Below are 25,897 nucleotides of genomic sequence, written 5' to 3' on the forward strand. Positions count from 1 at the left end.
CCAGAGCACGCAGGCATGGAAAAACTTAAGCAAGCACAATCAAGGGCTCCACCAGAATGAATGAATGAAGAAATAAATGAATGAACGGACGAATGCTATATATTAAGTGCACCCTGTGTTGTTTCGCTTCTCAATGGCGAAAAAGGCCGTTGAAGATGCATCATTGCCAATTTTCCTCACATTGCCATCCTAATATGTTCTTTATTTATCGTAGACCCATATCCATCCATGTCCTTGCTGAAATCGGCCAAACGACGTGAATGGGCCTCCAAATAGAAAGCTGATGGAAGATTTAACGGGTCAGCACAAATTTCGTCGTGCGATCGAGGACCATGGTACCTTAGTAGAGTACAATACTTTATTGCCTGTTTTGTTATCTCTGCGGAAGCGCTACGGCACTCGTAGTTTACGCACAGGCGTCTCGTTTGCTATTTGTAGAAGGTTCGCCAACGGAAGCTGTCGAAGTTGCCGAAGGAGATAGATAGAGAATCAATAACCAATTTCCAGTGATCAGTAGCGTTGTCTTCTCTAATACGAATAAGCGAGCATGTGCTTTAATTTCATTTTGCGAATAATCGAACAAAAGAATGAATGTCTCATTAAAAGACATCACGAGCATCACATAAACGGCCGAAAGCCAGTTTCGCCCAGGTCGCGGTGTCGGTTTCGGTATATTTGACCTTCGTGTAGTCTGCAGGGCTTTTGCTATCCAAACCAAGTCACATCCAAAATACAAATCAAATATGGCGTCGACCGTAGCGTCGAAAACATGCTCCTTCGTTCCGCGGTGGAAACATTTATTACGACAGCCGGCTACTAAATCAAAGTCCTGGACTCATCATGCTAGAAGATCATGCGCAAACTCAAGTTAGTGTAAAATTGTGTATAACGTAAAGTGCGCTACGTGGCACTAAAAGAAAACTTTCGCGTTCGAGATCCTGAAACTCGGATCGTGAATGAAACCTTTCGCATGTCTTCTCTGTTACGTTTTGCAGGCTGCGCGGATCCTTACAAGAGTACTGACAAAATAGACGTTGAGACCTTGTTCATCAGTCCTAAAGTGCAGAACTTCCTCCAAAAGCTCACGGGCTTTGACGTCGATAAAATATTCGCACCCGTTCCTGTGCCGTTAAACACGCCGCGCTACAAGTTCCTCACTGATGAACAACTTGAACAGGTATGTAGACGTGCTGCTTTGCACTGTCATGCGTTTTGTTAATTATGGCAGACAGACATGGAACCGCTCTGAATTGGCGTTGTCGTATTGTGAGAAACGTACCGATTCGACGGCACGGTTGCAAAAAGATGCTACTTTCTGTACCTCCGCTTTCTGTACGCTTGCGAGCCGTTATGTGTCTGCACTCTGAATTGAATCAAGCTTGGAATCAACAACGTCAGTGATGTTATGCATATTTTATAACTGTCTATAGCAGCGCTTTTGAGCTAGAGGTCGCACGTTGGATCTTGAGCAGCCTGATGAAGGGCGAGAAAATGACGAAAAAGTTCGTGTTCCTAAATTTGTGTGCACGCTAAAGAAACCCCAGAATGGTCAACAGACATCTGGCAACTCCTTCTATGACGTGTTTTGTGATGTCGTGTTATTGACTCAACGTATTAATACTCGTACTTTTTTGTTTTCCACCCATTTGACCCTACATCGCTCAGATATAGTTGATTGAAATTTACTGTGATTTATGCAGTTCATCACTCCTGTTTTCCGTTGTGCTTTATGTTCGACATTATTATGACTGTATTGTCTCATTATACCTAAAGTCATCATAGTACCAGTGATCACTTATACCCAAATGCATGATCAGGGCTTTCACTCAGTTTCACACTTCCTTAGCAACCGTTTGGAAGCACGGAACGACTGCGGTGACATGTGACTTCACGAATGCACGTACTTGCTCATATGTGTAAGGTGTTGCTCGTTAAGATTAAGTGTTCGTAAGAGTAATGTATCGTCAAAGCATTGCGCCTTGCACTTGTGGTCACTGTACATTGTTCTCTCTTCCCCGTATACCTCTTGCAGGAACTACAAGAGTCCCACCATCGTGCCCGGCAAAAGCTGCAGATGCCTCCAGTGCTTCGAGAGCGCAAACCGTGTGAGAAAGTGCTCTCCAAGGATCCGGAAATTCAGGGCTTCACCAGCAGCTCATACATCTTCACCGACATTTCTTATGGCTACAAAAATCGAGTATGTTTAAAGAAACGGCTTTCGTCAGTGTCTGAGGCACCCATTGGCGCATGTTGCATGTCATTATCATAATCTTATTACTTAAATTTATTTTAGGCACATTTTGTGCGCTGCATTTTAGGCCCTTTACCGCCACATTACACTTAGCCGTAGTCATGGATCACTCATGTGCGTTTACACTTTACTTTGCCTTGGATTTTTATGCCATTGTAGCTTTTGTGTAATGAAACCTTGATAATAATAATAATAACTATAGCTGTGTGAAAAACAATGTTTTGTGTGTGAAGCAAATTCAAATAGAACACTTTTTTCAATATTTCTAGGATAGTTTTTGAATTCTGCAAAACAAAATTGCCAAAAGAAAAGTTGGAGAAGATTTTAAGCACTTTCCTATAAGATGGCAACATGAATGTGTTTCTTTTAGGAAGGTTGATGAAGTGCTGGCAGGGTGGTGTTTCATAATTGTCTTATCAATAAAAAGGCTATACAACCAAAGCGCTGCCAGCAGCACATTACTTGTGAAAAGTAAATATGATATTTCCTCAGCATCTCCTCTTTGTCTATTTTTGTGGAAGCCCAACTGATGTAGTGGATGAGGGTGTGCTCCCTTGGAGTTTCAAATCTGCATTGTAGACGTCAGTATATAAGAACATCTGAAATTCTGGATGCTAAATTCTTCAGCGCCGATTTTTCAAACTTTCTGCCTCCATTTAAAGCCTAAAACAGCATTAAACTCCCATGTCTGCCACATCTATAGTCTCCTTGTTGGAACAAGCGTTTCCTAGCGTCAATACATTTGCAATCGCAGTAGAGCCTGAAGGCCAGCTTTGCCGCAGTAAGAGAGCGTGATGGGGTGAGGCATACTGAAATTCTGGAGGGGCCACTCTCAGTCAGGCTTTGAGGATATTAAGGAAGTTGAAATAGCAAACCTATAGTGTGAATTGAATCAAATAGAAAAATTCTAGTGTGAATTGAATTGAATAGCAAACACTACTATGAAAATATTCGAAATGTCGAATACTTTCACACTCTTACTGATAATAAACACCTTGGCATCCAGGCAGGCACAATTTAAAGCTGTTCAGTAAACCCGCATTTTGAAATTATCGGCGTGCAGTGCAATCTAAGGAGTGCCATCGAGACAGGTATCCATTTTGTATGTTCTTATATCACTGTTCCTTAAACACCAAGTTTAAACAAGCATGTTGAAAGGGTTAGAAGTAGCAAAATGAGTGCAAGTATGATGAAAATAAAAACAGGGCCACTATAATTACAGCAGGAGTCAAAAGTGCTTAATCTCAAAGAGCATGCAGAGTTTTCACGTGCAGATGAGGACTTCTTTTTCGTGGTGCCGTCATTTCTTTACAGAGCTCCACAGTGCACTACACTGGTGTAGCCAGGGGTGGTGGTTGAAACCCCCTCCCCCCTGTGCTGATAATTTCCAATTTTACATATGTAAAGTATAGCTTAACCCTTCCCCTGCTACCTCCCGTCCCAAAACAATTTTGTTTACGTTACTGGTGCAGTAAAACAATTTATACTTCCATTTGCAGTTAAAGTATTCCTGAAGTGGCTGAACAGTATAGAGGCTTCCCTTACGGCAGAAGGCTGCACCGTTTAGGAAGTTTAGTTTCATTTCGTAAAGTTTGGCCCTTATCCCTCACTGTTGATTTGAACAAAGGGACACTGTATTAGTCTGAATGCATTCATTTTATTTTTATTCCTTGCAAGTGCATGTTTTTAAACTGCAGAGTATCTGCGGCCCATTTGGCATATGATTCACCACATCTTCATCTGTATTAAGTATAACTGCCTCATTCTGTGTATGTTACTGTCTTACTTTCAACATCTTTGGCAGAGAAGCCTCAGAACGAACCTTTTGTTCCGTGAGACAGCTAAATTCAGGGTTTTGTCTATAGGACTGAACTGCAGCACATTAGTATGCCAGTTGCGATGTTCATCCTTTTGCCATCATCCCCGAACATAGCCCAACAAAGAGAGAGAGCATGTGTGGCATGCGTTCGTGTATATTTTCAGGAGCGGCTGATTGTCGTACGAGAACCCGAGGGGGTATTGCGCACCGCCAACTGGGAGGAGAGAGAACGCATGCTGCAGACCTACTTTACTAACAAGGACAAGTCCTTCTACATGCCCAAGATGTTTGAGCCGGGCTATTTACAGGTGACTGTTCGAGTTCATTTAAAAGCTCTTGCAAAGGTTGCGAAAATGTACTGTAACACTTTCGCAACCTCTCAACATATCATCTAAGACAGGGATCTCAAACACATGGTTCATGAGTTGCATGCAGCCCATCGACGAGGAGATGGCACGACGAGAGTATGGCACGGGCTGTTCCTACATCATGACTCTTTTAGTCCTGTATGGAGGCACTCGTCAAATTTTGCAGATAAATGTTCGTTGCACAGGGACATGGCTAGTCTTAAGCATTTTTTACAGGAGGAATCCCCCGCAGTCACCATGTGTTGATACGACCGTGAAACAAAACTCGGGAGTCAGCATCCAGGTTTCAGCCATTTTGGAGAGCAGTATCGATATGATGTGAGAATCTTGGCACCAAATCCCCTTCAGAGAAGTGACCCACATAACATGAGAAAGGCAATTGAAATGGCAAGGTTAGCTGACATACTTAAACTGGTATAGCACATTACGTTAAAGAATAAATGGCCCGAGCAGACCGACACAAGAGGACTAGCGCTCTGTCCTCTTGTATCGGTCTGCTTGGGCCATCTCTTCTTTACCATGATGCGCTATATTAGTTCAAGTGCAAAGAACCCACTCGTCCAATCTTCAACATTTGTATCTGACATGTGCACTAACACCCCCCCCCCCCCCCCCACCCCGCTCTTTCACATTTTGCTCTGTCCTGGCCCTTGCAGGAGTAAATTTCCATGACTTTGGCTGCTAGCTGAGGTGAGTTTGAAACCTATGGTCTAAGGATTCCACTGTCACTTGCAGTGGAAAAGCAAAGGCCAACTGTGTGAGTAGTTTTAAATGGAAAGCTGGTGTGCATGGTAATGGTTTCCAGCATAGTTGAGAGATGAGATAGTGGCAGTGAAGTCTGTTCGGTGCCTGCTAATGCGATTTAGAGGGCCCCTCAGCCTCCCAGAGACTGCAGTTTAGTTGTATTGTAGTTGTGCAACAAGTCTACAATCAACTCTTAGCTGTAAAGATTTTTTTTTAATGGTGCAGCAGCTCTTGTTCATTTTTGCTCTTAATGTTGTAGGCCCATGTGCTCAGATTTGGGTGCACGTTAAAGAACCCCAGGTGGTCGAAATTTCCGGAGCCCTCCACTACGGCGTCTCTCATAATCATATGGTGGTTTTGGGACGTTAAACCCCACATATCAATCAATCATTTTTGCTCTTTCTTTCGCTGCGCTCCGTTTGTCAGATTGCCTCCCATTGTCACAGAGTGCTGATCTTTGCCTTGTTCTGGAGAGGAAGTGTGGGGAGCGGGCTTATATGTGCTATAGAAAAACGGGTTCTGGCGGCTACAGACATGACCAGATGTGGACGCTGACATCACGACCGACTCCGGGCAAAAGCATAAAGACCCGGAGAATAACGTCAAATTGCTTCTCTATTTTGTGGCATGCCTTAAGTTCATAGAAATCTCTGAATTTCAGGTTAATTTCATAGATTTGTATGTGTTTCTGTGAACATTCTTCAGGCACACAATAATGAGCAAACTTTTTGGGTGAAAGTTTTGCAGTGCTAACTTGGATATAATAGATACTTGTGCAGTTTTTTTTTTTCTCTTTACTCTCCCACGCAGGATGTCTTGGACAAGCAATGGTATCGGTTTGTGTTGGACAGGGCTTGTATCCAGTTTGAGCCAGACGACGCCGAGTACATCAGAGTGAGCTCCATTGTATTTTTTTGTTTTTCTTAAGAAGGGTAATGTTCGTTAAAATGTACCGAAGGGCTCGCTAGTTGATGTATATTCATAATAAAATATTGCAAAAACAGAATCACTCACCGGGAGACAAAACGAGGTGGTACTCTCAACTGCATTCTTTCTTGTGTCACATTTTTACTGGTGATGAAAAGCTTGTTCCAGGTCTAGCACTAAAATTAATTTCGTGACAATGAATTCAGTAGAAAAGGCCCCCTTTGTGCTAGTAACTCACAGACTAATCCTAGCTGGCAGAATATTTTGTGTACTGTAGACTGCTTTGAAACAAAACTTGAAGGGACCAGGAAAATGGGTTTCATTTAAGAGGAGTTTCGTTTACTGAGAGATAAACAGGGCTACAATATTCAAGTACGAAACCAATCATATTAGTGGCAGTTGTTTCATTTAAGCAGCAATTTCGTTTAAGAGAGTTTCGTTTGATAGGAGTTTACTGTTTATCAATCGAAACATAGGTCACCAAGGGTGTCATCCTACATGGCAACTACCAAACCGCGCAGGTGATATTCTTTGAATAAGGCATGTGAGCGACCGCTTCAAGAAAACAATCTATTTCCTAGACACTGGTGTATATATGCCTGAAGATTATCTGGTGATACTTCGGCATGCACAGCATACTGGAAGAAATCGCCGAGTCTCGAGAGAGGGCGCAGTTTACCAGACTTTCTACCACCACTCCCAGGAGAAACATACAGGAAGAACTTGATGTTCCCCCAGCGGAATTTGGCGCCTCATACTGCAGCATCCGTTGAAATAGAGAGGGCGCATTACCGTAGCCCTCATTCATTGTAATGTGCACTCTGAGTACAATGTAGGCAGACGACGAGCTAGGGCTAGAGCCCTCCTGGTAGAGGCCCACGCACATGCCCGTAGTTTCTGTTTCTTCGACGCAGCATGGCACCCAAATGGAAAAAGCATACGTTGCAGTCAGTCTTGACCAAAATGGGAAAGTTACGAACTCCTCATTGGTTTGAACAACAGCTGAGGCTGCCGGGCAGGTCGTAATAGCCTTGGCCCTGCTAGGCGATGAAAGAACGACAATATACAGAGACTTGACAAGGGCAGTCGGAGCATTTGCTAAGGGCACCGTTTTGGAATCAGCCTTGTGGATCCTATGATACAGTATACTCTCATTAATTTGAACTTGGTTTTTTCAAAATCCCACATAATTCAAAATATTTGCACTGTTTCCTATTTTGCAATGTAAGTCTGAGCGGATAATTTGAAGCGGCGGTCAGCACCAGTCTAACTAATAAAGTTAGACTGGGGAAGGACAGTTTAATAATGTAACTGAATTAACTATTAAAGTAACTAATAAAAAACAGTTTGGTGAAATTCAGTATGTATGAGAACCTGTGATTACCGGTTACTCCAGCAATTTGCACGCTTGCACTGCGGGCATAGTTCTAGCCTGCAATACTTACTGCAAAAACGAAGTTCAAAGGCTTTTATGATCGTGTTTCCAGCCATAAAACATCGCAAATTCGTCATTATTCACCATTATTTGCCATTAAATTTGGCATTATTAAATTCTTTATTTTACCAGAAAGATTGGGCGAACGGTCACATCATGTCGTGCTGATGCAGTGAGGAGCAGGTGACATGCTACCCGCATCTCACTGCTGCATTGCAGTGAACGTATTTTGTTTTTTGCGGGCACGCAGTACAGTTGATCACAACTGATTCTTTTTGTTTTGCTTTTTCGGTAGCAGCAGCGAGGTTTGCTGTTACCCCATGTTTGTCGCGAAATCGGGACCAGGTATTGCTGGAAAACATAACACTTGGAGCCGCAAACTAGCCAGCACAGCACACGACCAGCCCTGATTAATTCTAAGTTCGTTGTATCCCCATTTTTGTATGTTTTGTTAATTTGAAAACTCGCTTAATTAAAAAATTTCTCATAAAAACGTTCAGCAACACACAATCATCTGGTTCCCCACTCACATGGGACAGATCGAAGGTACTCCATGCAGCCTCAGTGAGTCGGCCCACAGAGCTGCGCGAGAAGTCCTTGACCACATAGCCACTGACTGGCACGACGATGAGGTTCTGGGCAACAAAGATGCCCCAGCCACGTACAGTGACCTCACTAAGAACATTTATTTGTGGGGGCAAAAGTATTCACCACCGCTAAGTACAACAGGCCCCAGACTCTTGCAGGTCAGGGCATATTATAGTTCCGCACTTTTACAGAAGATTTATCTCAAAATTGAGGCATCAAACACTTGCGCACCTTGCTCAGACTTTGCCAGCTTAGATTACATGCTTTGGCGATGCCCCATGTTAGAAGTTGACTAAGGCTTTACATCGTTAAAGTGGGATTCCCCGCTACACTGTCTCTGGATTTGATAACACAGCTGTAGGCAGTCCGACAGGCCCACGACGTGACAGAGAGACTTGGCCTATCTGTCCCGACATGGGAGTGGGCTGCTACGAGCTAGTCCATGCCCTGACGGACCTGAATAAAGTTTTTTCATTTAATTTCCTCAGATTAAAACTTTTGCCATGAATGGCCAGACATCAAAACCTATGAAGTGGCACCCACTGACAAGCAGTCACACTGCCTACTTCAGAGATGTCCTTCTTGTGTAGGGAACAACTGCTCAATTTCACGTCATTGCTGTCTTTTTCACTTTTGGACACAAAGCAAACATTAATATCGGAATCATCTTATGATGTTGAAGATGCAACATACACTTCTTTGTTCGGGTTTCCGGGCTGGCTGTGCATGTGTTGCAACCACCTGATACCATTTTTACACAAACATTAATCTTTTCACAAAGGAAACCTATGTTGTTTAGTGAGTGCCTCATTCTGGTGGGCAAAACGCAATCTAAGCCATAGTCGAGTGCTTCCTGTCCTGAAAAGTCTGGAGGACAACCACTGCTAGTTTTCTTGTGAACTGCATCTATTATGCTTGAGTAGATCTTTTTATTAACTGTCCATATTTAAGCTTGCTAGTTACTTCTGAAAGTGTAAATTTACCAGGGCACATTGCTGGACTAGTTCATTGGGATTCCTTACAGGGAGGAGCACAATGCTATAGGGACCAAGAGAGGACACAGAGTGCTAATTTTCAACAAAGGGCTTTCTTGACAAGGGACCAATGATTGCTAAAGAAACGTCTTATTTAATAGGTAGCGAGCAGTGTACTTGTGTGGTCTTTCTTGGTCCAGCTGCGCTGCTTCGTGAATTGAAAATGCCAGGCTATTGCAATATGGCTACATTGGTGTACAAACTTTTCTGATGCTTCTAATGTCTGTACCATCTGAGGTTGTATGAATATTGAATAGCAGCTTTGAAATCGAATAGTAAATTGATGGAAAAGAATAGTTGTAGTTGAGTATTGAATATTTAGAACTTCATTTGCACAGGCCTGGATTTTTATGAGTTTTTATGCAAAATAAGTTGTTGTTATGGAGTGCAGTTGCAGGTATGCTTCTTTTTTTCTTTGCTTGACATGCAATATTGGAGGGGTATATTTGTGCCAATTACTGTTCTATGTGCTTTTTCATGTTGCCAAACTATGCGATCGTGAGATTAGGGTAGAAATATCAGCTTTTCTTAAAATATTGTCTAGCGGGGCTGCTATGATGTCTTTGGAATCATAAAATTATCAAGCGGCGACAGTAGAACCACCTCAATAGTATGTACCTGCTTGCTTTAAGCGTACTGACAGTTAGAACGTAGTTGCAACAGATCCCTGAGCAAGTCTCATGGAGTCTGATGTTTTTGCTGATCATTTAGCTGTAGTAGTTGGTCCTATGTCTGTTGGTTAGTGCATACTGTGATCCCTGCTGTTGTGGAAAGGTCAGTGGCCATTCTCGACTCACTATGTGACTGAAGCAACGTTGTGCTGCAAAAGGTTTTCAAATTCTGTGGTAGTTTCACAGATCAGTTGATGAATGGTATGAGTCTGACTCATAATCATTATATCAGCGAGGCTATATCATTTCATACTCGGAACAGTTGCTCGAATTTTAGTTTGTATAACCAAGGACTTGGTGCCTTGCCAACGATGGTGTTTCTTACGATGGACGAGTACTGCCACACTTTTTGAAGTTCTGTTGTTTTTTGGTAACCTGCTCTTTCAATGCAGGTTACGCATGCTACTTACGACCATATTGATGCCAAACGTGGCTTCCACGAGCTGCGGTCAACACGGCACTTTGGCCCCATGGCTTTTTACCTGGCCGTTGTTGGCAAGGTGGACAACTTGCTCATTGACCTACTTCAGAGGGAAATGTGAGTAGTCTGCGCTGTCTACGAGTTCCATTTGGATATGTGCAGGTGAAGTTAATGAAAATTATCGCAAAAAAGCATGCATTAAAGGCAAGATTGACTGTCGGGGACAAAAAAGGAAAAAGTTTACACTAGTTGCTTTAAACTCCAGGGACGGTAACGCTGGTTGATCTTAGGGGCATAATGGGACCTTCCTGGCTGATTCTAGGTCGTTCTATGGTGTAGGCATAGTAGAGTTGAACTGCAGTTTGTCATAGATCATTCAAGAATGCCTGAATTCCGACACTAAAGCTAATGTGCAAACTTGGCTGTGGCACTATCAGTAGACGCGTGGGCCTTTCAAGTTTGTAATCAGCTCGCGCAACACTGGGATACTCAGCATAGTGACTGTGCAGGCTGTCTATTGGTGGTTGAGCTGATAAGTTGAGACCGGATTATAGGCAGATGCCTATTTTGTTTCTAGCATTCCTGTCGTGCTACTTTGATATATGAGCACGGATTAGAGGTTAAGAAGGGCTTTGATACTGTTCTTATAGTGCCTATAACCGTTTATTTTTGAGGTTTGTGCCTTAATTTTTATAAGTATCTATAAATGCCTATTTTCAATATTGATGTCTATATGAACGCAATTGAACATCATATTTTGCTTTCGGGTACAGTTGGAGACCCGTATTCATGTTACAAGTCGAAATTGGGCTTTTAGAACTCCATGGATGCAACCTGTTGTCCATCTCAGAAGTTCTTTTCACTATTGTCAAGGCTAAAAAACCCCTTAGCCAATAGGAAGGCTGATTAGCCTCTACACATGTATTTATTTGTGTAGCGTCGTCTGCTCGATATCTCCCCAGCGTCTGCTTGCACGTGTACGAAACAGGAGGTGCTTCTGTGCAGCCGCAGGACGATGAAGAACAAATGTGAAACCGTTGAGTGCCATCACAGAAAAGTAGAGTGTAGGTAAAAGAAAGATCAGATGTCTATGTGGTTTTTGTTTTGTTTGTCATGTGCTTCTTAAAGGGCGCTTCACCAGGTCACATGAGAAATTTTAGTTAGACACTGGAAGTTGTTGCGTGCCACAGATTTGTACCACAGAAATTTTTTAATAGGTTCATTAGGAGCTGCGAAAGCATGATACCAGAACGTGAGCTTGAAACTTTACCACTTGCCTGGTGTAGACTTCGCAAGTCAACTTCCTTCCCTGTCCTCTTCGGTATAAAAGCAACTCAAAGCCAAAAGAACACACAACGCACACACATCAACGCTCCATGCGCATGCAAGGTTATATTTGCATGGTATGACCAAGTCAATTCGGCGTTCTCTGTGTTGTATTTACTGCCCGTTTTGGTGGGATGAATTTCTCCATGCATGCACATTTGGAGAAGCTGGCATTGATCATGTATCCTTACCACGATACAGTGTCGCTCCGCTGGAACTGTATAAGGAACTGTATAACGATGTGCTAAAAGCACGCCGAGCACTGTCAGGGCTGGTACCGCTGCACAATGCGAGAATAACTAAGGTAGATTTAATTCATACGGATAAGTTTATGTTAGGTTTGTGATTGTGAGGGTAATACCGTATTTCCTCGATTCTACCGCGCCCTCACTTGTAACACGCACCCGATTTCCACGACGAAAAAAAAAAAAAAGTAAGACATCAATTGCAATGTGCACCCATTTTTCTCGCTGGCCCGCATGATCACACCACTCGAAAAAACAACTCCTTTCGGGAGCGTCTTCCATTTAAATATGAGGTACGGGGGAAGCTTGTGCCCATCTGACGAGTAACAGAGCATTGCCGTCACTGTAGTTTTACCGTGGACCGATGTCAGCACGTGAACTTCCTTCGCCCCCTTTTTCTCGACGGTTGTGGTGCCAGGCATGTCGAAGTAAAGAGGCGTCTGATCGGCATTCCCGATTTGCCCAAGCAGGTAGCCATTGTTGTGCCGCAAGTTTAGGACGAACCTCTGAAAACTGTGAAGCTTTTCATCGTACTCCCCCACAAAACTTTTCGCATATGCCCGTTCACCTTCGGAGGGAAAAGCCTTTCCTCTTCATAAAGTTGGTTAGCCAGCACCTGCTCACTTTAAACTGGCTCTGCGTTGAACCTTTTTCTAAGGCTAATTGCATAGCCCGCACTTGGAGCAGTTCTGTCGTCACGGGCCGCTGTGCCGCTCGCTGCTCAAGCGCATACTCGCCGAGCAGTTCTTCAATTTGCGGAAACCGACCCTGCTGTGGTCCACTAAAGCCTTTGCGTGAAGCTTCGCTGTCGACAATCTTCTGCTTTTGTTTCCGCCAGTCCCGCACGCACGTTTCGGGAACTCCGAACAACCGCGATGCGGCCCGATTTTCGTCCGTTGCTGCACATGTGATGACTTTTTTTTTAAAAGCGGCATTGCGGTGCACTCAAGTTTTTGGAGTCGGCCCTTCCATGCCGTCGATGCTAATGCACTACAAGATGACGAACTCCTCAGCACACATATGAAGTGCTGCACATGGGAAATACATAAGCAGAAATGGCCGACGCGCGATGCTGAAGCACATAGGGGGCGGCCATTTCGGAAATTCCGATGGCGATAAAATGACCGTATTCATTTTTTTTTTCGTACTCGATTCTAATGCGCATGCGATTTATGAACTCGCTTAACCGGAAAAAAGGTGCGCGTTAGATTCGAGTAATTACGGTACTTTCGCATCTGGCTCGATATGAAGCTAGAAAGATAATGAACACAGGTTTCGTTTGTATGTTTTAATATTTTTGTAAATCTTCATACTTCTATTCAAGCAACAGATTGAACGAATTACACACGTCGCCTGGAATAATGCTCGCAGCATTGCGTACTAGTTTGACATACACAGGACCATTCCTTGTTGTATACACCACCTCTGCCAGGTTGGGGCACGCGCATTTCAGGGGGTAAGCGACATTCAGTCTGACATTTCACCTCTTTCCGGGATGCATAGCGTTACAAGTCTGGGCAGACGTGATCGTGAGCTCCCAGTGCATGCATTTGCATGCATGCTCAAATCTGGTGACGGGCCCTTTGAAGTTGTTCACAGGCAGAGTAAAAATTCATCTCGTGCGATTAGACACAATTAATACGAGGCTAAAAAACCCTTCTGGCTTATTGGCGGTCTGGCTGTTTGCTCCTGTGCTGCCCTTCTCAGCTATGCCAAAAAAAAAAAAAAAAAGACCCAAGAGCGTGTTTATTCCACAGTGGACACTTGACTCACCATGCTGGACAATAAAAGGAGAAGCCGTGTTCAGCAAACCCTGCTGGCTTTGCTAAAACCATTGGAGCCTTTGTACCGTCATGAACTAAAACATCTCTTTTTGCTTTCTTGTCCCACAAGTATTTCTCTAAAAACTTATTGTGCCTGTAATTATGATTTTGGGGGCCTAAAACTTTGTTTTGCCTGCCTGTTTGTGGCACCTAAAACTTGATTTTTAGTGTCTATAAATCCGGCCTCTACTGATGAGCAATGGAGCGGGGTAAGTAACAGCGCGGAGGGTTCTTTGCAAGCGCCCGACATTTTACCTTGAGCTTTAAGAGTTTCGCTCTTTATAATGTTCGATAGAATTATTCAAATGAAAAGGCAATGACAATTTAAGTGGACAAAGCCATAAATTGTTTCAGGCGGAACCGAACACAGAGCATCCGCTTCATACGCTTTATTGGACAAAGTAATCTGATAGCACTAGTTTGCCATGACGGTAGACTGCTGCTGACTATCGCTTTCAGGGTTAATCTAGCACAGGTATACTGATATTAAATGAATTCTTATAGCACTACTGACCGTATGCAATCACACAGTAACGCAGTTGTATATGCAGATCACTGGCACAAACCGAAATTAATATAGCTTTGCACTCAGTATTGTAGCGATAAACGCAAATAGGCACAAGCTAGCACATTGTATAGATGCAGAAGCAATGGCAAAACAGCTTCACAAAAATGATCCATGATATAGCTCTGCCATGTTATGACTACGTGAAACAGCAGAGCGATTGCCACAACCCTGCTTCATGGCATGACTACCACTAGAGCGGCGACTACAGGAGCTGCATCTGAGCTCTGTGAGTCAGGGTGTCACCTGAGTTTTTACAAAGGGCAGCTGTGAGAGGCACTGACTATCATAACAGGAAAACGCCCCTACCTTTAAATTTATTGCTTACATTGTTTATGAATGTAGGTAGAGAATCTTTATTCATGAATATGGGTACGTCAAGAGGGCATTTCGGGTAGCATTCTTGAAAAAAGTATTCGAGGCAGATCGATAGTGTAAATCAGGTGACTCAGACTCGCCCCATCTAGCTGACTGCAGTCATGAAACTTAGTCTCAAAATAAGCTGGACGACAAAAACATGCATTGACTGGAACAGCGGTGCAAAAGATAGGACCAAGAAAGAAATGACATATACGGCGCTGTACTTGAAGCTAATTGGAAGAAAGAATATCGCTTGATCAAGCCACAAAAGAAGCAAGGCTTGAAAAAAAAAAAAGAGCTAAGTTTTTTTGGGCAGTGTGCTTTACTTTGCTGGTTGGTGCAAAGTAGTAGATGAAGAATAACATACCACTTAAGATGGCATGAAATGTTGCCTGTATGTGCTCTTATGTCGTCCCATCTTGAAGTGACCACGTGCAGATCCTTTCCTTTCCCCGCATTTAATTCCAGGATCGATGACACTGGTCACCTGCTGAGGCTGTTCTACCACATACATCCACCAGCCGATGGCACTCAAGTGGATGAAAACTCGGAAAACATTGAACTCCTTAAGGTAAGTTAAGTTGCTGCATTGTTGACTCATCGACATCACACTCGAGCTGTACTTGGCGAGCAACTTTGTAACAGTACTACAGTTGAACATGGATATATCAAACTCGAAGGAGATTGCGAATCAGTTCGATATATATGAAAAATTCGATATGAAAAAATAAAGGTCCAGAGAGCTTGCCTTTAGCGGATCATCACCTACAATAGGTACATTCAAAAATGACAATTGATTCCGCACACACGCCGCAACAGAATGATTTATTTGCGTGAAAAAAAAAATTGCTAACTTTGGCCTGCTTCTTCGTTTTTGAAATATTGAAGACACTAGTCTTGATCTTATCACAACTCGCGAAACGCGTCGTTAATGCACTCGCCGTCGCAGTCGTCTTCTTCACCGATTTCCGCAAGTTCTGTCATCTCGAAGTCTGCCTTGCGGAAGCAGTTGACTACTGTGTCCGTCTAATGTCTCTGAGAGAGAAAACTTTGCGGAGATTTCTGGCCACTCCATCGTCATCCACTGCTGGATGTTCTGGCTGCTGAAATCTTCGCTCCACCAAAAATGGCTTTGCCAACGATGTTATAACGCTGCTTATATCGGTGAAGCCACCCACTGTTGTCGGCGAAGTTGTTTCCCTGAGTACAGCGGCAAAACATTTGGCCTTGACATCCAGCATTGGGCCATCCACCGGAATGTTCTTCACGCGCCCTTCTAAAAACCAGGCGTAGAGTGCCTTTTCTACATTCTCGTGAGCAGAAGCGCGCACATGACAGGCCCCCGACGTTTCCTGCTCCGCCACCTTTGCCTTGATGTCTGCCTCGTTTTTCAACAAGGTACTCAAGTACTGTGCGGTATCCCAAAGTCGTCCACGATGGTCGAACATTTCTTGCCCGCCTCAACACGTACGCTGAACAGCCTTCAACTTCGTCGCAATGTCAAGAGTCTTGCGCTTTTTGAGGCTGGCCGTAGCTACACGAGAAGTCGACAATTCAAGGAGTCCGCAGCAGCTTTCCACACCACGCATGCAAAAGAGAAACGCTGCACATGCGGTGGTACTAGGTGACGCGACAGCTCGAGAGCAACAAAGCGCTCACGAGGCGAAGGCTACCTGCGAGGGCAACAGCAAAAGGCGTGAGCTGTGGTCGGCTGATCAAACCTTGCAAAACATCAACAAAAAATAAAAGAAAAGAGGAAAGGAGGAGGACGACTGCTCCTTCATTGCTGCTCTCCGAGCCGACGCGTAAGCAGAGAAAGCATGAGAGAGAGAAGGAGAAACGAAAAAAGAAAAAGCCGTTCCACAAGTTGGAGATTGCGCAGCCCGAGCCCTCTCACCGTTACCTTTTTTTCGAGGGTCTCAGGTTTTGGCGGAGGCGGGGTGCTACGGGGCAGTCGCTTGGCGCTGCTGCAAGTTCCAAAAGCACGCCTTCGAACTCGCGCACGGAGCCACGCTGTCAGGAAGATCGCGGGGGGGGGGGGGGGGGGCGTTGGGGCAAGTGCCTATGCTCACCTTCCAGCTCGCGTGGCGTTTGATATATTTGAAGGCAGGTAAAAATGCCGTTCGATATAAACGTGTGACTTTCTATATATTTACAAAGGAATTTCAAGGGGATAACTTGCGAGTTCGATATACCCGAAAATTCGATACATGTGGGTTCGATATAACCATGTTCGACTGTACAACCAAGAAAGAACCCTGCCTGTTTTCTGCTAATTGTTTTTTGCTTTGTTCTGGAGCAAGAAACCACGTGCATCAGTTTGTTCTACTGAATTGTGCTTGCTTAGGGCACTTCGCATATCATTTTGTATGAAGTAATATGCTTAGCTGCAATGAATGTAGAGAATGTTGCCATAAGGCATTAGCACCTGAATAAGGTAAGCTCTCTGCTGACGTTTTGCACAACAGTTTCCCAAAGTAAGCGATAAATGGCTGAATGTCGCTGGAGTAGCAACAGTGAAAATTTATTTTAGGGCGGCGATCACGATGGCTGGTCTGCATGTTATCTTGGCAAGCATCAGTTCGCTTTCAATGCCAAGAGACTACAGTCGACTCCTATTAGACGAAACTCTCCTAAATGAAATTGCTACTTAAATGGAACAACTGCCCGCAATACGTTTGGTTTCGTACTTGAATATTTGTTCCTGTTTATCTCTCAAATAATGAAACTCCTCTTAAAAGAAACACATTTTCCTAGTCCTTTCAGGTTTCATTTAAAGGGAGTCAACTGTATGTCTAAAGAGGAATTCTCCCTGGAGTGGCCATATTTGCGCACACCAGCGTTTTGTAGGAGTTCCACAACATCGGATCCAAAATAGTTGATTGTTAGGTTTACTTTGTATGACAGTACGATTTTTTACTATCACATTTATCGCATTGCATTCAATTCAACCTGCTGTCATGTTGAAAAAGCTAATTGGCTAATCGCGAAAGCTACTGTCCCGCTAACTCATGGCGTGGCGCAAAACCTCCAAAGATCTGCCATTGTCGCCGTGGTCCCAGAGAGCTTTCATGAGCATCTGACATCTTCTTGGTAGTTGTCCGTGTGCTCGAGGTGCGCGTGGCGCGTTGCAGAACTCCTAGGCTAGAACGTCGTTTGGAATAAACCTGTGTCCATGTGACTCAGCCTCCTGCCTTGTCGCTCGGCCCTGTGGACTTCAACGTGGTGTCAGAACAACAGGTGCTACTGGTGGACGTCGGCTTCTAGTCATCATCTTTGTGAAGGACGCCACAAGCAAAAAAGCACCAGTCATGGCGTCATTCGTATTCAGCCGCAGGACGCCTTCAACTTGTTGTCGCGGAACGAGTGGCCGAAGTGAAAACAGTGTTTTGAATGTTTGAATGTTTCTGAACCTCTTCAGGCTTGGGGTGTGTGAAGCCTGAGCAACATCAAGTACATGCCCTACTCTACATCATGAGTGAGCAAGCCGAGGAAATCTACATCATCTTTGCATTATCTGAAGAGAACCCTAAAAAATTTGACGCCATCGTGGAGTAGTTCGACAAGTACTTCATTCCGCGATGCAACGTAATCTTCGAACGAGCCAGATTCAACACCAGACTGCAACAAGATTTGGTCGAAGATTTGGTCACTGCGTTTTACACACTTTCGGAAGATTGCAAGTTTGGTGCTTTTCAAGAGGAGTTCGTGCGCGACCGCCTCATGGTTGGTATAAAAGACAAGCAGCTATTTGCCAGGTTACAGCTTGACGCAGAGCTCACACTACAAAGGCTCTCGATTCTGTTCGCCAGATCAAGAGTGCCCGTCAGCAACAAGCGGAGCTTCACTATTGTACGAGAAGATAAAGTTGGAAGTTCAAAGGATGCAGAAACTCGGTGTCATATCACCTTTTGTTGAGTCGACCGAGTGGTGTGCGCCAATAGTAGTTGTCCCAAAGCCCTCCGGAGACTTGAGAATGTACGTCGACTTCACGGAGCTAAGGTGCTCTCCAAACTTGATGCCAACTCCGGATTTTGGCAAATTTTACTGTGTGAAGAATCAAGGAAACTCGCCTCCTTCACCTCACCTTTGGGCACTTCTACTTCAACCGACTACCATTTGGCATTGCATCAGCTCCTGAACACTTCCAGAAGCAAATGGCGTACATTTCACAAGGGATCAGTCGAGTTGTCTGTCACATGTACGACATCCTCATCTGGGGTTCCAACAGCCATGAGGACAATGCGACACTCTGAAACCTGCTGCAGGCACTTGCAAGGGCTGGAGTGACACTGAACGACAGCAAGTGCATGTTTGTTGTTCAACGCCTTACATTCCTTGGACACTGGCTCGATGAAGATGGAGTAAGGCCCAACAAAAAGAGGTTTGAAGCCATACTGCAAATGGAGAGTCCCAAAAACAGGACCAAGCTGCAGAGAGTTCTCGGATTGGCAACATGCCTTGCGAGACTCGTTCCCAATCTCTGATATTCTGCAGCCACTTGCACTCCTGTTGTCACAAAGGCAAGAATTCGCTTGGACTGTTCCACAAAAGCAGGCATTCAACTGGTGGAAGTCGGTGCTCTCATCTCGTCCTGTACATGGAGTCTACGACCCATCAAAAGAAACAGCCGACACCGCCGATGCATCATCCTTCGTACTGGGATCATTAATCCGGCAGAAGCAAACGAATGGCAAGTTTTCTGTCATCGCTTATGCCTCGAGGTTGCTCTCGGAAACCGAGATGCGCTACGCTCAGATTGAAGAAGAGGCTCTTGCTTTAGTCTGGGAATGTGATTAATTCAGCGATTACCTTGTTGCCAAGCTGTTTAAGCTAGGGACAGATCACAAGCCGTTCGTTCCAATCTTCACTTCGAAGTGTCTTGATGATTTGTTGCCTAGATTACAGCGGCTAAAGATGAGAAAGATGCGATATCGATATGAGTTCGCATACATTCCAGGCAAAGAACTTCTAGCCACAGATGCACTTTCGAGAGCACCTCTGCGAAAGGCGGGAGACAACGAGCTCGAAGAAAGCGTTAAAGCTTTCCTGTGCTCTATGACAACCTCTATTCCGATAAAGCAACATTGCTTTCAATGGTTAAAAGCATCCCAACAAGCAGACCCTATCTGCACACTTCTTCTGCTGTGCGAGAAAGATAGGCCCTCCATGAGAGACTTGAGACTTAACCTAAAACCCTTCTATGTCCACCAACACCAGCTCACTGTAGAGAATGATTTACTCCTCTACGCATCGCGAGTTGTCATCCCCGACTCATATCGAAAAGAAATCCTACGACTCTTGCACGAAGGACACTCTGGCATAACAAAGACATTTGTTCGAGCACGAGACTGTGTTTGGTGGCCTACCATAAGATCTGACGTCTCGTACCTGGTGAAGCGATGTCAGCAATGCATCGAAACAAGAGTCAACAGGACAATGCCGCTAATAAGCTCCGAATTCCCTGAGAAGCCTTGACAACGCATTGTGATGGATTTCTTTCACTTCAAGAACCAATGGTGGTTGATAGCTACAGACTATTATTCAAGATACCCTGAACTAGTTCGACTTGAGAAGCTCACTTCTGCAGCCGTAGTCAACCACTGCAAGTCAATTTTGGCACGCCACGGAATTCCCGAGGAAGTAGTTTCCGACAATGGCCCGCAGTTTTTGTCGACTGAGTTTTAACTCTTCGCCCAAGACTATGGTTTCAAGCACATTACATCTAGCCCTCACTATCCTCAGAGTAATGGACTTGCAGAGGCTGCAGTTAAAACCATCAAGACATTCATGACTAAGACTAAGGACCCTTACCTGACACTTCAAGCTTACAGGTCGACTCCTTTGAAGAATGGATATAGCCCTGCCGAACTGCTCATGGGTCGTTGGCTGAGATCCAGGCTTTTTGTTCCACCAAGCTGACACCCCAATTGCTAGATCAAGGCAGCCTTCGGAATTTTGAGGAAAAATACAGAAAACGTCAAAGGACCGATTTCGACAGACGCCACAGAGTCCGCAACTTGCCGGAACTTCTTTATGGAGATTCCAAGCGGTGACAGATCTCAAAAGCAAAGGGACAGTACAAGCCCCAGCCGATGAGCCTCGATCTTATAGGGTCAACACCGACACTGGTGCTATACGTAAAAACTGGAGGCAGCTACTAGTTCTATATTCCCGAAGTCACAACAACACAGATAGCGTCAGTACCAGTGATTGTGCTATAGACACTCGCTCGCGTTGCTAGGACGCTTTCCACAGGCATACCAGAAGTGGCAGGTCCGTTAAGCCTCCTACTGCAACGACCTTCACTCGATTGCATTGGGAGAGGTTGTAGATGCCGCCATCTAGAAAAAGCCAGGTGAAGCTGGTGACAGCATGTGCTCAAGATGCGCGTGGCGCATTGCAGGGCTCCTTGGCTAGAACGCCGTTTGGAATAAACCTGTGTCCACATAACTCAGCTTCCTGCCTTGTCTCTCGTCCCTGATGACTTTAATAGTCTGCATTGAAAAAAATATTCAGAAGAACAAAAGCAAAGCTGAATGTCACTGGGGGCCACTCCATGCACGAGCAGTGACACTATGCACCCATGCACAGCATCGAAAATGAAGAGCAAATGACGCAGATGCCGCAGAAAGCTATTCAATAAGACAGTCTCCATATGCAGCGCATCCCCACATATGTGATGCTAACTAAAAGCTCAACAACGCAAAGTAGTATCGCCTCTGTGTCTCCAAAGTTCAGTTCAGGAATTGTGCACCAATCGAAAAGTTGCACTGCCGATGCAAAAGAAGTTTTTTTGTTTTGTTTTTGGTTTGGAAGGGGGGGGGGGGCACTTCCGCAAATTCACCCGCAGGGTTAAGAACGACGGGAACCCCGGCTCAAGAGATGCTGGCCCGCCTGCCTGCTTCGCGCACACCCATATGTAATAGAGCGCTTGCTCTCGCGTGGGAGTTACCGGGGCCACGAGCGAGCTGTGCGCGCCGCCACTGCTTCACATTTTGTCGGCTGTGGGGCGACTGCGGACAATGCATGCTCATGCCAAAATGATGAAATCCGGGGCAAATTTTCTGGATTGTCTGTGTAAAAAATTCTTTATATCAAGGATGTCTCCCTCCATTGCCTTGTTACATAGAAGTCACAAATACACATGGAGTAATGGCAGGAAGAGAAAAACTTTGAAATATGGAGGCTTTCGTTGTATAAAGGTTCGTAACAGGCAGGTTTAACTCTATTTGTCATACTGGCTTTCTACAGTTCTACATCAGGAACAACTCCCAAAAGCGGAGCCACATGGAACTCGCCCTGCAGACCTATCTGGAGATTCGCAGTAGCCGAGAAGAAGCGGAGAAGAACCTGGCCTCTGCAAGGGGGCACTCATGATTAGCCACGCAGAATAAACGTAACTACAGTAGTACTAGTAAACTCTTTCGTGCGAGGCTCTTTCTCTGGATTTTATGTTTGAACAGTCTGATGATTGTTTCACACTTCACCATCCCACTGTCATCTATACTGCTGGAGTGTTATAGTATACATATGCAAGCAGACATCTAGGTATGTGCCATGTGGTGCTTCACTCAAATTTTAAATGCTTATAGCATATCTTTAGCTGCTTACCAGCTCCTATATGGACTGACTAACTGACCAATTGAAGGGAGAATCCACCACGAGCGATATCACACACCAGCGAAAACAAACATGAGCGACATGCACGGATGGACGGACAAAGGGGTAGACAGACGGACGGCACAGGTGGTTTTTTTCACAGCAGGTGTTGTGATTGTGGACGCCGGTACATCACCGGACAAGGCTAGCCCCTAAGAAGTTTCACCCCTAAAGGTGTGAAGAAGCCTGCACCCCTAAAGGTGTGCAGGCTGCTTGAAGGCATGTGGTGCAATAATTATTTAACACATGGCATTTACCGAGTCCATGTGCCTTGTGTGTATGAGACGCTCATGGAGACGCAGTTTGGTTTGTGCATTTATTTTGAGCTCAGTTGCTTGCACCTGTGATGATTTTGCTGCATCAGCAAACAATATTTTGTGTTGGCAAATCGAAGAAACTGTTTAAAAAGTGCAGTATAATTGGATATTGACATGCTTTGACTACTAACAGAAATGACACTGGGAGCACCCGTGCCAGCACTTCAGTTAGTTATACTGTATTGTCCTCATGCTGTGTCGCTGCGAGGATAAAATGTTGCCTGCAATGACAATGACTATGCTTAGATTGATATGGAGCTTGTACGAACCAGGAATATGAGTACCTGTGTCTGCACAGGATGCTATGCCAACATCGCATGGCCCGAGCAAACATCTCAAGGCCATTCGGCATATGACCGAGTGCAATATTTTTATGTCGCTGAGTCAGATTGATCACTATCAGCTCTTATTTGGCTGAGAGACATAAGATGTGACAGAACAGACCAAAGAACCAAAAAAAAAACAAGAGGCGAAAAGGCAATTTGTATCATGACTATATGGCAGGTTGCTGTTTATCAATTTTTTCAGTATGTCTTGTTTTTTGAACAAAACATGAAATAAACTTGTTTCACTTCTTTAGCTTTCAGTATCTTGACACCGGTTTTTTATTACATTTGCCCTATTATCTAAACAATTTGATAAAAGAGAGGGCCGATTTTTCACCAGAATAAAGGTGACATCAATACTAAGCTATGAAACTAGAATGGTTTATGCATGTGGAATAATTATCATTTTATTTTGGCAGTCTTGTTTAAAAAGTTACAAAGATTACTTGGTTTAAAAAAAAATTGCAAAAAATCCACACCTGAAATACATTCGTAATTGTAGCTCCATTACAAAAATAGCTACTGGCAAATAAACTGAAGTCTCAAAGGAGCCTTAAGGTGGCATGGGTGCTTTCCTCAACAGGCAAAAAAGAGAACAGCTTTACTAATGTCCCATTGGCAAGCCCACACATCCAGATGCATTTTCTTGAACGTTGATCAGACTTTCAGGCATGCTCGCACATTGAGACGGTGGGCGTGTTTTCTCGGAGCTGAAAGAGTACTGTTCAGGTGCCAGTCAGTCACCATTTTATCGAACATTGGTGCCAGTAAATATCCTTCATTGATGACAATCTTACGGGCATTGGGTGTAACAATTGTCGTTAACTTTCTACAGCAGATTTTTTTGGGGAACAATGCATGCATGTGATATTGCTGACAAGGTGGCCATTAACAAAGTTTCCATTGCTGCTATTAGTGTTATCTCCAGATCCCCGACTCGTGTTTTGAGGGTGTGCCTGTTAATCTGTCAATTCGGGAATTGGTAAGAAAAAAAACAAAGAAACAATGGATGTGAGCATGGGGTGGGTATAGCAAGCAACTTTTCTCCTTTGAGCGTGAGCACCAGCAAGCTTAGAACCACGAAGACTGATAAGCAGCACATTTTCGATGCGAAGCAGCTCCTTGGCTAACCTGTGAAACGCTGTCCCTCTGTACACCTCAACTGTGCATGCTCGCGTTTCGTGTCGGCCCAGGAAGACACCCGCAAAACTGTCGCTCTTCTCCCTCTTTCTCGCCTCGCAAGGCTGACGCAGGGAGCGTCTGTTAGGAACGAACTGACTGCTCGCGCTGCACAACCATTCACTCGCCATTCTGTATATGTAGACACTGGATCGCTGGTTCGGAATTCAGTCAAGGGCATTTTTACTTGGCTTTAGCTTGATGAGCGTCAACGTCGCCGCCAGTGTAAGTGTTACCGCCTATGTGCAGATGCTTCGAGTCTACACATGGTTCCCTTTAGCGGGAGATGGTTCAACTTTTTAGGTTAGATCATAGTGGGTTTGTTTACCCTTGTTGCTGAGAGAGAAACTTCACCTCTCCATTAAAATAATTCTCTCTCTCTCTCTTGTCGCTGATTGTGTACATTTCACGAATGGACAAAGTTGTATAGTATATCATATCTGATATATCCTCTGCGACCTACAGAAAACATCGTTCGCAGTCACCATGGCGCTATTTAAAGTAGATTTTTTATGTGCATCTTCTGTGGGCATACTTTAAAAATAGCACTGGTTCAGGTTTGATTGGTAGATTAACAGCTAGCTTAGGTAAGATATGCCTTTACTGCAACAGCAGTCACGCACACCTTGCAAGTTGTCTGGGAGGGCTTGTTGATTCTGCCAATGTCACCACGATGCAGAAATATTATGCGCCCTAATGGGGACCTGCAACACCACTGCAGTGGCTACATGGTTAGAGCCTCCACTTCTGTGCGAGATGCCTGGTTCGATTCCTAGTGCCAACAAGGAACCCACCAGTTTTTTTTTATTTGGTAGATGAGTACGCCGACCTGGCACTCGGTTGTTTCTGGGTACTCATCTCGAAAGGTAGCCCCATAAGGTTCTGCAAAGGGGCCTTGGCGTATTTTAACCTATCGCAGCCTTGGTGAAATAGTTGAGCATCCGCCGCTGCTGTGGGAGGCAGAGAATTCCTCCCGCCAGGTACCTACTGGTTAAATCGCTACAAGTGCACTTTCGGCATGGGACCACCAGACCTAAAATTAGTCATCTTTTATTTTAATTTTTTTTTGGAATGAATTCACCTAATAAGCTTATTGCCTCACGAATACAACGCTGCAAAGATTTTTAGAATCTGTCCAGTACGAGCAGAGTTTGTTCCATGTTGCAATTGTATTCTCTCTTCTCTCATCCCAGTTATAGAGCTGGAAGCTAAGCAGGGAGGAATGACATGTGAAAAGATTATACGTCACGCTTGCCTCGTGACCTTGAGCACTTTTTCTCTAGTTGTTTTCTTCGAATATGCAGCTTTTCAGAGTGACCGCGTGCGCACGCGTGAACAGCTCGTGGCCTCCCGCGGCAGCCCGAAAATGACCAAGCATGCCATGTTCAAATCAGCCAATGGCTCATGCAATGGCTCTGGCGAGCGATTTTTGAGCATCTATTGTCATTTGTCGAGATAAGAGAAAGCAACTCTTGACTGACTTGATGAAATAATTGTGAATTCCAGGCTGCATGCTGCACTGTAACATTTGGCTCGTGTTTTCTCGGGAGCCTCGACTACCGATCGGAAGTGTTTTCTGACCATACTCAAAAAGTATTGCAGGGCCCCTTCAAGCGATACAGTATCGGTCTGCATTAGCATACCAACAGTTCACTGCGATGTACAGTTGATATTTTTACACCTGGCTAACTAACTAATATTCCTGTCCTTCTATTTTCTGTTTCTCTTCATATGCAGAATGTTTAGAGATATACTGCCAATAAACCAAGATTACTTTTTTTCTTAGTTCTTGCGTAAGACGACTAGAAAAGCATTGGTGGTTTTAAATGTAGGTTT

At 44.4% G+C, this 25,897-nt stretch overlaps 1 protein-coding gene across 1 annotated transcript; it reads left to right on the top strand.

Annotated features, from left to right (window-relative positions):
• Nucleotides 1-717: 717 nt before the first annotated feature.
• Nucleotides 718-21,999, top strand: mRpS22 (mitochondrial ribosomal protein S22). Its single transcript, XM_075889836.1, has 8 exons — nt 718-867; nt 996-1,177; nt 2,033-2,197; nt 4,235-4,378; nt 5,993-6,076; nt 10,230-10,375; nt 15,046-15,148; nt 21,832-21,999. The coding sequence occupies exons 1-8, from the start codon at nt 744-746 to the stop codon at nt 21,955-21,957; spliced, it is 1,074 nt and encodes a 357-aa protein (XP_075745951.1). The 5' UTR covers nt 718-743; the 3' UTR covers nt 21,958-21,999.
• The last annotated feature ends 3,898 nt before the right edge of the window (nt 22,000-25,897 follow it).

This window comes from Rhipicephalus microplus, chromosome 3, assembly GCF_043290135.1.
Source record: "Rhipicephalus microplus isolate Deutch F79 chromosome 3, USDA_Rmic, whole genome shotgun sequence".
Classification (NCBI taxonomy): domain Eukaryota; kingdom Metazoa; phylum Arthropoda; class Arachnida; order Ixodida; family Ixodidae; genus Rhipicephalus; species Rhipicephalus microplus.